The sequence below is a fragment of the Cryptomeria japonica genome, chromosome 9 (genome assembly GCF_030272615.1).
Source record: "Cryptomeria japonica chromosome 9, Sugi_1.0, whole genome shotgun sequence".
Classification (NCBI taxonomy): domain Eukaryota; kingdom Viridiplantae; phylum Streptophyta; class Pinopsida; order Cupressales; family Cupressaceae; genus Cryptomeria; species Cryptomeria japonica.
Genome location: NC_081413.1, coordinates 618,254,475 through 618,270,193, shown reverse-complemented (window position 1 = coordinate 618,270,193; position 15,719 = coordinate 618,254,475). Strand labels below are relative to the sequence as shown.

The 15,719-nt window shown below is 35.5% G+C and overlaps 1 protein-coding gene across 1 annotated transcript; it reads left to right on the top strand.

Moving 5' to 3' along the window:
- Positions 1–12,032: 12,032 nt before the first annotated feature.
- On the top strand, positions 12,033–12,941 carry LOC131063691 (large ribosomal subunit protein uL11). The gene has a single exon (XM_057997583.2). The coding sequence runs from the start codon at positions 12,252–12,254 to the stop codon at positions 12,750–12,752; it is 501 nt and encodes a 166-aa protein (XP_057853566.1). The 5' UTR covers positions 12,033–12,251; the 3' UTR covers positions 12,753–12,941.
- Positions 12,942–15,719: the final 2,778 nt, after the last annotated feature.

The following is a 15,719-nucleotide window of genomic DNA, read 5'->3' as shown; positions in this document are numbered from 1 at the left end:
ATTTTACCTTCTCTTAAGGAGAACAACAATATTCATCCTAAGGTTAGACCTATACCTCCTCCTCGTGATGGACCTGGTCTTCTTCCTACACCTAATATCCCTCTTTTCTATGGCACAATTCCACCTCCTTCCTCTTGTTGAGAGAAGAGGCCTACTTCTCCTATTGTTCAACCAAAAATACCTCAACCTAAACCTTCAACTATCAAGGAGAGAAACCTTCCTACATTTTCAAGTGTTCCTCCTTCTTCTCAACCTTCCAATAAGACTCGACAGAATTGTTGTGTGAGAGAATGCCAATGAAGACGTTGTGTTCAAGCTCATGAAGCTATCCCTCAAAATATTCAATCTCCTCAGAATCCAACAGTTGACATGATTCCCTTTTCTCCCAAGAAACACATGTTAAGGTTTCAAGCAGATCCGAAGCAAATAAGAACTAACAATTATATGCAGATTTAAATACAAAAGATAAAGGAATAAAATAGAACACAGATAACACAGAGATTTAACGTGGTTCACCAAGAATGGGTTACGTCCACCATATATAGTCATCCAATCTTTCTTATTATCCGGCGAGGATACGTGCTGAGTGTACAGTACTTTACTGATCAGTCGCCACATATCAACAATCTCCCACTTGGAGACTGATCAAGCTCCATACCAAACAATCTCCCACTTGGAGACTGATACTAGACGGACACCACTGTACTTGTAACATCCGCTGGATAAAACACTGAGACTCGACTGGTATAAATTCCACAATTATCAATCAAGAAGACCAACAAAAACTGATGAAGAAATTAGCTTCTCCTATGGAATTGCCTTTGTGAACATATCGGCAGGATTCTCACTTGTGTGAATCTTCTCAAGTTGTAATTGACCCTCCTCCAAAACAGTGCGGATGAAGTGGTACCTGAGCTGAATGTGCTTTGTCCTTGAATGAAAAGTAGAGTTTTTCGCAAGATGAATGGCACTCTGGCTATCAGTATACAATGGGCGATCCTCCTGTGTCTGACCCAATTCCTCCAGAAAACATTGTAACCAAATCATCTCCTTGCTGGCTTCTGTAGCAGCAACATACTCAGCTTCAGTGGTTGAAAGTGCAACAACATTTTGCAGCCTAGAAATCCAATTGATTGCAGTCCCCCCTATAGTAAAAACATACCCTGTAGTACTCCTTCGTGAATCAATATCACCTGCCAGATCAGAGTCAACAAATCCACTCAGAGTAGAATTAGATCCTTTGAAACATAATGCCTTCGTAATAGTTCCTTTCAAATACCAAAGAATCTATTTCACAACATTCCAATGTTCCATACCCAGGTTACTCATAAACCTGCTCACAACTCCCACTGCATGTGCAATATCTGACCTTGTGCATACCATTGCATACATCAGACTGCCAACAACTGATGAATACAGGATGTTAGACATTTTATTTATCTCTTCTTGTGCCTTTGGGCACATCTCCTTAGTCAATTTGAAATGACTAGCCAAAGGTGTACTAACTACTTTTGCATCCTGCATGTTAAATCTGTTCAACACCTTCTTTATATACTCACTTTGGGACAAATTCAAGGTTATATTTTTCCTGTCCTGTGTAATCCTCATACCGAGAATTTGCTTAGCTGCACCCAAATCCTTCATAGCAAATAACCTGGCTAATTTCTATTTAAGATCATTTATATGTTGCATGTTAGACCCAACAACAAGCATGTCATCAACATAAAGCAATAGGATAATATAACTATCATTATCCAATCTCTTAAAATATACACAATGATCAAAATGACATCTATGATAACCGTGTTCAACCATGAAACTATCAAATTTTAAATACCATTATCGGGGTGCTTGCTTTAGGCCATACAAACTTTTCTTCAACCTGCACACCAAGTTCTCCTTACCTTTGACCTCATATCCCTGTGGTTGCAACATGTAAATTTCCTCCTCCAAATCTCCATGGAGAAAAGTTGTTTTGACATCTAATTGTTCAAGATGTAAATCATCTGCAGCCACAAGATTAAGTACAGTTCTAATTGAAGTCATTTTTACAACTGGAGAAAATATTTCATCATAATCTATACCCTTTTTCTGTGCAAAACCTTTTACCACAAGTCTGGCCTTATATCTTTTCTGGCCTCCTTCCTCCTCCTTCAGCCTATAAACCCATTTGTCAAGCAAAACTCTTTTTTCTGCGGGTAAAGGGACTAAGTCCCAAGTCTTATTTTTCTTCAAGGAGTACATCTCCTCTTTCATGCCTAACTCCCACTGTTTTTTGGCATCCACCTGCATTGCTTCTTCATATTCTTCTAGTTCACCAGAATCAGTTAATAAAATAGAATACAAAGAAGGAGAAAATCTTTCAGGGGGTCTACTTGACCTTGTAGAACGTCTAACACTTGCAGGAGTTTGTGGGACAATCTGTTGTTGCTGAGCATCAGGTACTCGTGGCATTTCATTTTTAGGAATCTCATCCAACCCCACATATTCTTGTTTGTCCTATTCATGCTTCTTTTCCTGCATCTGTTCTTTATACATAACCTTCTCATTGAATATAACATCTCTACTTCTAATTATTTTCTTATTTTCAAAGTCCCATAACCGATAGCCATATTCATCTATCCCATATCGAATGAAGGTACATTTTTGAGATTTAACATCAAGCTTGGTTCTATTTTCTTTATCAACATGGACAAAAGCTTCACAACTAAATGTTTTCAGAAAAGAATAATTTACCTTTTTACTAGTCCATGCCTCCTCTGGAATACCACCATCCAAAGGGGTTGAAGGTCCTCTATTTATCAAATAGACAACAGTGTGTACAACATCTGCCAAAAAATGTAAGGGCAATCCAACATGCAATCTCATGCTCCTCACGTGTTCCATGATAGTCCTATTCATTCTCTCTGACACACCATTTTCCTGTGGAGTTCCTGGAACTGTCTTCTGCTTTCGAATCCCATTTAAGGAGCAGTAATCTTCAAATGCTTTGCTGCAATACTCACCTCCATTATCCGATCTGAGACACTTTAACTTTTTTCCTTTCTCATTCTCAACCAAAGCTTTCCATTTCTTAAAAGTTTCAAAAACATTTGATTTTTGTTTTAGGAAATATACCCATGTTTTTCTGGTTGAGTCATCAATAAAAATAATATAATCACAAGAGCCACCAAGAGATGATACCTGAGCCGGTCCCCATACATCTGAATGCACAAGCTCTAACTTCTCACTCGTCTTCTCTTTCCCAACCTTGAGAAATCTGACTCTTTTCTGTTTACCATAAACATAGTTTTCACAGAACTCTAAATCAATTTTCTTTAGTCTTGGCAATAGATTTTTGGAGTGAAGGATTTTCATCCCTTTCTCACTCATGTGCCCAAGCCTATGGTGCCACATTATCGAATCTGTTCTTGCAACATCTATTGTTGTTGTCCCCGCAGTAACTTTATCTGTAGCAACTAGGGTAGAGTAAGTGTTACCAGTACACAGATATAATGTGCCTACCTTCGCACCTTTAGCTACTACTAATGATCCTTTAGTGACCTTCCAGATACTATCTGAGAAGGTAACTATGCAACCTTCACTACCTAGTTGCCCTGCAGAAATTAAATTTTTTCTTAAATTAGGAACATGTCTTACCTCTTGCAAAAACCAGTCATTTCCATTCTGCAACTTGATCTTTATCTTTCCTTTTCCAACAATTTGACAGGGCTCATCATCACTCAAATATACCTATCCAAAATCACCTTGAATATAATCTAGAAAATATTTTCTATGGGGTGTAGCATGAAATGAAGCCCCATAATTTATTACCCAGGAATCATTAACATTATCCAAACATAAGATTAAAGCATCTTGTAAAGTATTACTTGCAATATTAGCTTCCTTACTGTCATTTTCATTTTTGTCTCCTCCTTTGTTTTTCCGAGACCGACAGTCTTTCTTTAGATGACTAGGCTTTCCGCAGTAACAACAATCTTTCTTTCCTCTAGATTGAGAGCGTCCTTTCTTTGACTTCCCTCGTGACTTCTCATTCCCAAGGCCTTTTCTTCTTTCCTTTGATCTTCCTCTGTTCTCCACATTCAAAACACTACTTGATGATGTTGGAGTCTCACCTGTACTTTTCCTTCGCATTTCCTCGCTTAGGATAACACCAACAATATCATCAAATATCAAAGTAGTTTTACCAGAGACAAAGTTACTTACAGCCATAACCAAGCTATTCCAGCTTTATGGCAAAGAACATAAAATCAAGAGAGCCCTAACCTCTTCTGCAAAAGTAATTTTTACCGAAGACAATTGACTGGTAATTGTATTAAATTCATTTAAGTGCTCCGCTACAGATCCTCCCTCACTCATTTTCAGATTAAACAAACACTTCATAAGAAATACCTTATTCGAAGCCAAGGGTTTCTCATACAACTTAGCCAATGTTGCCATCAAATCTACAATCGTTTTTGCTTCTGTTATATTGAAAGCTACAGATGGTGCAAGGCACAATCGAATGGATCCCAGTGCCTTTCTATCTAAAATGTCCCACTCTTCATCTGACATTGTGGTCCCTTTCTTTGCCTTTCCTTCCAATGGCCGCCACAAATCCTTTTGATACAGGTAATCCTGCATTTGCATTTTCCATAACTGATAATTCTGGTTGTTAAACTTTTTGACCTTGAATTTGGAATCCTCCATTGCTCCCACTCAAAACCGAAAGTCTTGCCAATTTACAGAAAACCTCGCTCCGATACCAATTGTTAGGGTTTCAAGCAGATCCGAAGCAAATAAGAACTAACAATTATATGCATATTTAAATACAAAAGATAAAGGAATAAAATAGAACACAGATAATAGAGAGATTTAATGTGGTTCACCCAGAATGGGTTACGTCCACAATACATAGCCGTCTAATCTTTCTTATTATCCAACAAAAACGGTACATCAACCTTACAATGCCTTAGGCATCCCAACTGCTTATAATATATGTTTTTAGGGCAACAAACAAAGTCGGCCTTTTTAGGGTTTTTATTACAATGTTGGTTTTCATCAACAAAAACGTCCAATTTTTTTTTTTCTCGGAGGTTGCCGCCCCCAAAGCCTCGCAGTGGGCTACGCCCGCTTTCCCAGGGCCCGGCTCGACGAGGATATGTGCTCGGTCTACAGTACTTTGCTAATCAGTCGCCACATATCAACAAGACGTTCAACCAACATCTCCACATCATAAGTTGCATAAAACATGTGATGGTTTTACTCATATTCGTGTTCTTGCTCCTCTTTCTTTAAACTTTGATGAATGAATGGGTAAAAATGTTATTCATAATGGCAATACAACTCCTAATGCTTCTGATAGTGAGTATGAATATGTTGATGTGGACAAGCATTTATAAGTTGAGTTTTCACAAACCCTAATCCTAGCTCCTAGAATCAAACACAATGACTTACAACACGAGCATAGTCCTTGTTTGGATCTTGTGATAGCTCCATCTGTTGTGCTCGATATCGCTTCTCTGGCGTGTTTCTCGCCTTCCCGAAATAGTGATCAACAATATCGGGAGGTGGATGTCATTCTAGATTGGCAATATTAGCACTGCAAATCTTCCTCTATCTCTCTCTCTCTCCTTTCTTGCTCTTTGTGACCATTCTTTTATGTGTATCCCTGTTCTTTTGTTGTTCCCTTAATGTCTACTTGGGGATAGTGCAAAACATTGAGATCTTTTCTTGGTCTCTTTCATGTTGACTCAAAAGACATCCTCTCTTCCCTTTCTTCTAAGGAAGTGTCCTTCTTTGGGGAATGAAGATTATTATATGCATATACATACATGATATACATGAGTTATCATACAACATATTGACCTCAAGGAAATCGACACTACCTTTTGTTTTGTGTTCATTATCCTTGGGTTTATACCTCGACTGGGGGCTAAATCCTTGCGATAATGTGCTCCCTTTCTTCTCTCTCTTGGGTGTATACTACGTCAAAGCAATCGCTCTCGATAAGGCACACACGATTGCTTTAATGTGGGGGCATACACTTTGCTCGTATTTTCCTTCTTGTGATACTTAGAATTACTTAGTGAACTTTGTTTTGCTTTGTAATCTTTAGTATCCTTACTTTCATGACTCATAGTGAAGGGAACTTTGCTACTTGTAGTCATGGTTCTCCCCTTCTTGATCTTCCTTTTTACTTTGTCAATCGATTCATAAGATCCTAAGTCTACTGGGGGCTTGGCGCATCTTGCCTCCTTGACGTGGTAAAAGTCTTTCAATCTTGTTTCCTTGTACTTTATCAACAGTATTGGCGTACACTTATACTCCCGCTAAAGTGGGGGCTAAATGTATTGTCATAAAATTGCAGCCCTAGCAATTTTTGACTACATTAGGGTCCTCACGCATGTGAACTCGAATCCTCTAGCCTGATCGAAGATTGAAGATTGCTCGACTTGCGGAAACAACTTCTTCCTTGGCCTCTGTATCACCCCGTTTGCACTCTGCCCTAGAGAAAGGGGTAGGAAAGGGGCGTGGCGCCACTATCCCCCCTTAGACAGGGGCATGGCACCCTTTTCCTCCCAGGACAGGGGTGTGGCACCCTTGTCCCTTTCCTATTTTGGGGTAGGACCCTTCCTAGGGTTGCATTGCTGGTTGTGCCTCGGGCGGGAAACTCCCCCGATGTCAGCCCGTGACGAAATTCAAATCCACCAACATGTATTTAAGGGGGCATTCGTCCTCTCATTTGCATAATTTGGATGAGTGGGAAATTCACAAGCAATCGAGTATTCAAGAGCATTCAAGCATTCTTTTCCAACATTGAGCATTCTCAAGTCTCCGTTCAAGGCTAGGCGTTGCATTCAAGTCAAGGATTCAACCATTGAAGAGGAGATTGATTCCAACATTCAATTCCACACAAGCATTTCTATCAACATTGCTACTACAACCTCCCTTGCGGTGATTTACAATTCAGTCTTTCATTTACATCTACTTGCAAGTACTTTCTTTCATTACTTGGTTAATTCCAAAACTAGGGTTTGACCTAAAAGCAAACCCCCAATCCCAATCCATTTTTCTCTCTTTTCTATGTGTAGGTTGTAGGTGCGCAGCTGCACTTTCAAATTCGGGCTTTATTTGCAGAGGCGAAAAAACCCTTTTCATTTCACGGATTTTTTGGAGGACTGTGTACATTCCCACCACGATTTGAGCAACTTTTTTTCAAATTCGTAGGGCGAATTTGTCTTGACATTTTATTGCCAGATCCAGGTGCACAACTTCGTCCCATATTCCGATATCAAGTTATAATCGATTCTTTGTCACTTTTGCACTACATAATTCAATCAATTTCCTTTCTAAATCAAACAAGGAAGAGGGGATCAACTTAACATTCCCAATTCATTTAGAATTCAATCTACCATCTTTGTGTGGAGAGATTGAATCTAGTGAATTATCCTCTCCTCTTCCTAATGTGATGGTGAAAAGTGCTTGAATGGTAATCGATAGCGAAACTCTCATCTCTCTTTGAGGGAAAGGGTAGTTTCCTTCTTGATTTATCATTCTCTATTTTTCCACCATTACAAGTGTATGGTGGGTTTATAAGCCCACCCTACAGATTTAAGTCCTAGCATTTCTAAGTGTATGGTGGACTTATAGGCCCACCTTACACTTTGTTCTTCCCTCTTTGGTGTATGTCGGGCTTGTAGGTCCGACCTACACCATGTATTTCCCCTAGGTGTAGTTCAAACCCATAGGTTTTCCCTACACCTGTGTTAGCCCTGCACTGTAATGGTGTAGATCAGACCTATAGGTTCGACCTACACTAGTTCTACCCTGTGCACTTTTTGGTGTAGTTCGGACCTATAGGTCCGATTTATACCAATCACATGTTTCTCCCTAAGGTGCAGTTCGGGTCCATAGGTATGAACTACACCTAACCTTTATTCCAAGTGTAGTTCGGGTCTATGAACCCAAATTGCACCTTTTAGCCACACAACCTTAAGTGTAATTCAGGCACACAAACCTGAATTATACCAGTTGCACACACATGTAAATTGACGTTGTAGACCCAATTTACACTTAATCTATCGCGATATAATGGGGGTTTTTGGAAACCCTAATGACACCAAATTCAACACACATGACTGCTTAGTTGAAATGATCAAGATGATTGATGAATTTCTCCTTACAAGTATTGATGCTTTCCCAATGCTATAGTGCTATTCAAATGTCAGAATCATCTCCAGGGAAAAGACAATGAAGTTCAAGAAGCGAGACTCATATATGCTCTTCCTCTCATCCTCGGTGGTATCAAACATCACGAATACCAGATGATTCTAAAATACAGCTTACTTGACAACAACATGAAGATTTTATGAAGGATGATCATAATAAAGATTTGTCTCTGGATACTTAGTCATTTTTATGCATCTCTAGTGTAGTGACATTTTGTAATTTCAATCAACACTTCAAGTGTTATTTTTAAATATCAATTGACACCTCAAGTGTCATTCTATGTATGCACTAGTACACATGTAGGACTACACGTGTCCTAAGTCAAATAGGACTCTACCTTTGACTTGGTCACAATTAGTTGTAACTTTCCTAGTTTCATGTTGCACCTCTCCTAGTTTCATGTTGCACCTCTCCTCTCTATATATGAGGATTTCCATTGTAATAAGGGGCCTTTTTCTCCATCTTTTGGCTAATGCAACAAAACTCTGCTGGTTTGGGAAGCAATCTAAAACTTTATTTTTAGATGTAAATCAAATTGTAATCAATAAAAGAGACAAGTTGCTTTCAATCTTTGTGTTGGAACAAGTTGTAATGTGATGACATTATTCAGAGTTGATTGTGAGTATTGTGGTGTTATTTGAGAGAGATTTAAACCCAATCTTGTAGTCTTTGAGTTGCTTATTGTGTTTATAATTAATATATATTGTCAAATTTGATCTTGTAGTCTTTGAGCTACTTATCATGTTTGAAGCTAATATTTCATGCTCAAGCAAAGTGATAACTTGTAGTCTTTTTGTTGTTTTTATGTTCTACGTTTGTGCATTTAAGGTGAAGTGTATGTTGAAGTCTTTGAGCTATACATATTTCATCTTTGTTCCTGAAGCTTTATAGGAACTCATGGAAAGTCTTTGAGTTTTCATGAGCTTCTTGATTAATTCTGCTTGGTTGTACTTGAATGAATTGTTAGAATAAGAGTCATTTGTAAAAGTTTGATAGGACAACAATTAGAAGAAGACTTTGAGCTTCGTAGTTACTTTCCCGTCCCATTAGTTATTTTCAGAAAAGAGGAGCAACGAGAGGCTTTGTACTCTTATGGAAACTTTGCTTCTAAATTAGTATAGATTGCATGTCACTGCAATTAAGAATTATTTTTTGACTTTGGAAAATAAATCCATTCTAGATAGAGAATTGGGTAAATACTTACTCTGAAAAAGAGAGTAAAGTAATTGTATCATCCTAGATTAGTGTAAAGTTAGCAAATAGGATAATTTTTAGATATAGTTTGCAGTACAAAGTGGGAGTCTTCCCTTACAAGTAGGAGTGACCATATCTTGCCTTTTGAGAGATTTTGTCTCACATAATGTAGTGAAACCCACATTTTGTAAGCTCTCTCAAGTTTACAAAATTTTCACCCAACATATATTTTAATTTTTTTTAATGATTTTAAGTTTAGAAGTGTTAAGGCTTCCTTATATCCTTAGAAATCATAATTTTTTTTTCTAAATGAGAAAATGCGAAGGTAAGATTAAAGTTGGGATACAAGACAAAATGCTCATACATGAATTCTTTAAAATGATAAAATATTTTAATTTCATTAGCCTTTATCAAGATTTCTTTTTCGAGTGTAAGATTCCATTCCACTATAGTTATACTCAACTTATCCATTCGATATATATGTGATTTGGTCATGACAAAATATTATTTTTGGAAGCAAAACTTTTAGAATAGTTGTGAAAAAAATAATAACATGTAGATTTTATTTTGTTTAAGAGAATTAAAGATTTAAAACTATTTTATTTCAGTTATCCAAATTATTCTATTGTCAAAATCTCCCTTTTGAAAAAATATTGTGTATGAGAGTGAATTGGAGTTTTTATTTTTATTCATTAGTGCTCAATTGTTTTGAGCATTTTTGTGAAAGAGTGACTTTGCATGATTATTCTTAATTTAACATGCATACTAACTTTTTTTGTATTTGTAGATTACAATAGTAACAAAAACTGGAAATTATTCTTTATAATATTATGATTGAAATTATCTTGGATGACAAGTTAGAAACTTCAATTGTATTACAATATATGGAATCTACTTTAACTTGTTTTATTTTAGTAACAAATAAAGTTTTATATAAATATGTTCCTTATGTTAATGAGATTCAAACTTAGAGAATGAAGCATATGGTGTTAACATGTTCATTACAAAAATGAGGTTCAACGAAGCAAAACTTTTTTAGTGAGTTTTTACATTGCATCTACTTTCTATTTGTTTGTGTAAATCCCCAACAAGGCATGACCTACACTTCTGTTTTAATAAAATAAAGCTTCAAGTTTGAGAACAACACGAATACAAAATTCTTAAACTTAGTTGTAACTAAACCCTAATCCTAACTCTCTATTTTTTCCGTAATTTAACCCTAACCTAACCTTAACCATAAGCCTAATTAAACTTGAACCCTAATCCTTTACCCTCACCATTTTTGATTTGTAATCATAATTTAACCTTGACTCAAAGAATTTTGTTATATAACTTTAATCAACCCTAATTGAATTGTAACCCTAATCCTTATCCTAATTGAATCCTACTCCAAATCAAATCTTAACACTATTCTAATTGAACTTTAACAATAATATATGTAAATATGTGTGCACGCTTCTATCTTATTTGAATATTAGAGAAATTTTAATTATTAGATAATGAAATATCAACAATGTTAATCATTCACTCACATGTTTAAGAAAATGCATATCTCAAAAAAGATATCTCACAATAATCTCAAGATGTTAAAAGAGTGACACCCAACTCATACATTAACAAGTGCCACATAGTGGCTAGTACTTGCCTTGTTTTTAGTATAGTTTTAATAATAATTATGAAAATACATATTTTTCTTAAAAGCATAATCCTTATTTAATTCAAAAATATAAAGAATTATAATTATAACAATAAAATTAATCTTAAATTTAATTATTAAATATTAATTTAATATTATATTATTTTAGTTATATTTTTAGAATATTATCTATAATTGATCTTAATAAAATAACAATTAATAATTATTAAATTATATCATATAAACAATTAAATATATATTAAAATATTAAATTAGTTTGTATATATTAAAATTATTAAAGATGAAACTATGCTTTTCAAAATGTATTAAAAAATACAACGATTTAAAAAAATTATACAAAATTATAACTATAAATAATACACAAAATAATTGATTTTAAAAATAGAAATAATTAATGTATAATGTAATTTTTTATTTAATTTAAATTTAAAGTGTGAATCGAATCCTTGTAAAATAGCCAATTCATTTAATTATCTATATATTTATTTTTGAAGTATATAGAAATATAAGAAAAATTTAAAAATCTATTATTCTTAAAAAAATCTTCTTTAATACCAAATTTTTAAACCAATAATGATGTAGGTGAATAATTTTTACAATATATTAAATTTAAATATATAAAAGTATTGCCTACAACTACTAATAAATATAACCATTTCTTTTCTATTGTCATTTAAAAATAAATAAAAATAAAAAATTTAAATAAAATGTTAAATTAAATTAATACCATTCGGAAATATTGTACTAATAATAATATAATATAATTATTTACTAAATCACTATAATATAATCTAGACTCAATTTGCCTAGTGAATCGTGTACTATCTCTCAATATAGATTTTTGAACTATGGAGAACCATTTCAACATTTGTCCCCTGAAAAATAGAACTTATATAGCTTTATTTTGAATGAATATATTTTACTATCACTACAATCCTTCTATTTCCTCTATGTGCAAGTGCTAGTAAAAAATTAATGTCATACTTCTATTTTCATGAATTAAAAAAACCTAGACATTAACCTAATTGTTTTGGATATCATCTTTTATATAGAAGTAGAATGCTACCAAATTGAAATCTCTTAGCATTGTTTAACATTTGGAGGAGCTGGGAGGTGGGAGAGTTTTTAGGGTTTTAGCAGAGGTACGAGAGGAAGTGAATTTGCAGGGTCTTAGCTCAGTTACAGTAAAATGCCGCCCAAGTTCGATCCTTCCCAAGTTGTGGAGGTTTTCGTCCGCGTGACAGGAGGTGAAGTAGGGGCGGCCTCTTCATTGGCCCCCAAAATTGGTCCTCTGGGTCTCTCTCCCAAAAAAATTGGAGAAGACATCGCGAAGGAGACGGCAAAAGACTGGAAGGGTTTGAGGGTTACTGTAAAACTCACTGTCCAAAATCGTCAGGCCAAGGTTGCAGTTGTTCCAAGTGCTGCAGCTCTAGTGATTAAAGCCCTGAAAGAGCCTGAAAGAGACCGGAAAAAGACCAAAAACATCAAACACAGCGGGAACATCTCGCTGGACGATGTTATAGAAATTGCTAAGGTAATGAAGCCCCGATCTATGGCAAAAGCTCTCGCGGGTACTGTTAAGGAGATTTTGGGGACGTGTGTGTCGGTTGGCTGCACTGTTGATGGCAAGGACCCAAAGGACTTGCAAGCGGAGATCGATGAAGGAGAGGTGGAAATTCCGGAAGATTGATTAATATGGAGCGATTTTGATTAGGGTTAGTTTTGTTGTTTAAGTCGAACTTATTATTACTTTAATCATTCGGAAATCTGTTTGTGTTAGAGAGTTTGATTAGAGAGCATTGCCTTATGTTTTGTCCCTTTGTAATCGAAGACAGAGAGGCGCCTTTAGTAAAATAACTTGTTCTGATTTGTTGCTTTATTCGTTGTAAATTTTTCACTTGCTTTACTCTTTAAGATTCTTGTCTGATTTCCGGTTAGCTTGTTTATAAATCTGGGCTTTCTGATTTTAAAGAAAAACTGTGTGCCTGACACATTAATCTAATAGTTGTATTCTTAACTGTGTGGGAATTTTATGATTGTTCGAGTTTAAACCATGGGAATTCTATAATATTGTGGGTTTAAAGTACCATGCAAAACTACGATCCGTTCATTAATTCTATAGTAAGCGTTGTATTTCTGGTTCGAAACTTAAGATTATTGAGATATAGGACAACCAGTGATAAATGAGTTAAAAGTCCATCAGTTTTTTTGTGAAGGCTCTCTCTATTTTAAAAATTCTCTGCACCTGTTTTTCTTTTCAATAGTTTTTTGGTTGACACACGTACTACTCTACCTTGGGGAATTATTTTGGATTAATTATGTCACTTGCATTTAGGTTTTTCTTTTTGCTTACTGGTTTCTTGCTTGCCAAAGTGTAGAAGTCCGTCAGTGTGTCTGTGAAGGCTCTCTCTATTTTAAATATTCTCTGCACTCGCCTTTTTCTTCAATAGTTTTTTGATTGGCACACTTACTGCTCTACCATGTGGGAATTATTTGGACTAATTATGTCACTTGCATTTAGTTTTAAAATTTTTTTTATCTCTGGTTTCTAAGCTCACTTGTCATTACATATATATGCAAGCCTAGAACCAACAACATAAACTTATGTTTTCATAGTCCATCAAAATGAATGAGATACATTTGCCTTTGAAAAAGTCTAGTCTGCATACAGACTTTCACACTATTGTTTTTCCTGTAAGTGTCTCACCCAATATAGGTATTTGTACTTTGGGTTAGCTTGGCAAGGTCTGGTTTGTTTGAGAAAGCGGTATGTGGTAAAAATCTCGGGATGAAAAATTGACCGAGCTGCAACCCCAAGAAATAAATCCTACCGTCTTTATAAATGAAAAACATATAGACAAAGATGGAAAAAATGATGTTCTCGGTATCTTGAGCTCTAATCCAAATATAGGTCAATTTGCATAGTTTTCTGGATTTGACTGTAATTTTTATTAACATCAACATTTTGGATCATGCTTCATTATTCATCATCAGGGTAAGATTGGGCTAGTTTCTTCCTGGTCTCTTCATGATGATGGATCATGGAGTATGACTTAAAACATTGATGTTAACATATGTTACATAGTCAATTCCAGAAATCTATTCATGTTGATATCATGGACTGTGGAAAATTCATGCCAATAAATGTAACTCTCAATTTCTGCTCTTTAACATGTTTTTTGTCAGGGAATTTGAGCTGAACAAAAGATATACGATATTATGGCTATACCTTATTCAAATTTCTCCACTACTTTTTAAATCATAATAGAAAATGTTCTCATTCTGATTCTGATAATCTTACTTAAAATCTTATAACCTTGTTAGATATTTGTAAGCCTAAAATCTAATGCAATCTTGGTTTCCCTAGACATCAAGCTATCTCAAACAAATTCATGATTTGTGAAATAAGGTTTAGTACTCGGGTAGCATTTGATTTAAGGGCTGGCAGAACAGTCCCTGTAATGTCTACTTTTGGGACATACCCGATTTTTGCCCAAAAATAACAATTCCAAAAAAATATAATTTAAAAAGAGTAATCTGGAAATAAATTACATAACGACAAGTAAACTTAGAACAATTTATAATTAATTAACATTAAGCAGTATGATCATAAACAATCCCTAGTGAAAGAAAAGTATCCCAAATACATTGAATCAACAACAGCCAATCATATTAGGAATTTGATGGGAAAGCACGGTAGGATGCCTAAAGATTGTTCCTCGCAACTAAGCCCAAGAGTGTGGAATGACCAACCAAGTCAATTCAACCCCTTGGCCAACAAGCTAACCAACTTGGGGTGGGCAACTTAATTGAGGGAAGGACGCCGTGATATTGGTTCCTCACAACTAAGTCCTAGAGCGTGGGATGACCAATCAAGTCATTTTGGCCCCTTGGCCCACAAGCTAACCAATTTGGGGTGGGCTACTTAATTGAGGGAACTGGTGCTGCACCTACCTACCACATTTCCTTGCTAATCCTTAGATTCTTGATGGATTGGCAATCAATCCCTTGAATAATCTTATTTTAAGGATTATTGAGAAACTTGTGAAAATTATACATGTATATGTATATGTATTCTGCTGGTTATTTTTCAGACTTTCCTGATTTAATGGACACTCCTCTTGATTGATCCTTTGTTAATGATCTGGATTGCTTATATGTTCTTATTTCCGTTTGATTAGCCCTATATATTTCAGCAAAATATAAATGTTGTATTCATATACTCACATCACATTTCCATGCATAAACTTATTAAATTCAGGCTGATAACATTAGATCAGATCTCGGTATTCTTATTCCTCATTTCTACTCCAGCCTTTTTTAATCTGATTGCAGATCCTTCACATATACTTGTGCTCTAAATCTGCTCTAGATCTGCTCTAATTTGAATGATTTTCATTGTATTGCTTACCTTCCTCCTCATCTCCAACTCACCCTCTTTTTATACCACATCGTACCTCTTCTTGAAGGGAGACAATCTTCACAAGAAGTTAGCCACCTTTGCAATTAATAATTTTATTTTAAAGTCCCCAAGAGGGGCGGCCATATGGAGAGAGACGGCTCTACCAAGGAATGCACTACAAGATGAGGGGGGGTCAGCCTTTCATACCAATTAAAATGTAATAATCACTTTTAGGGTCAGCCTTTCATACCAATT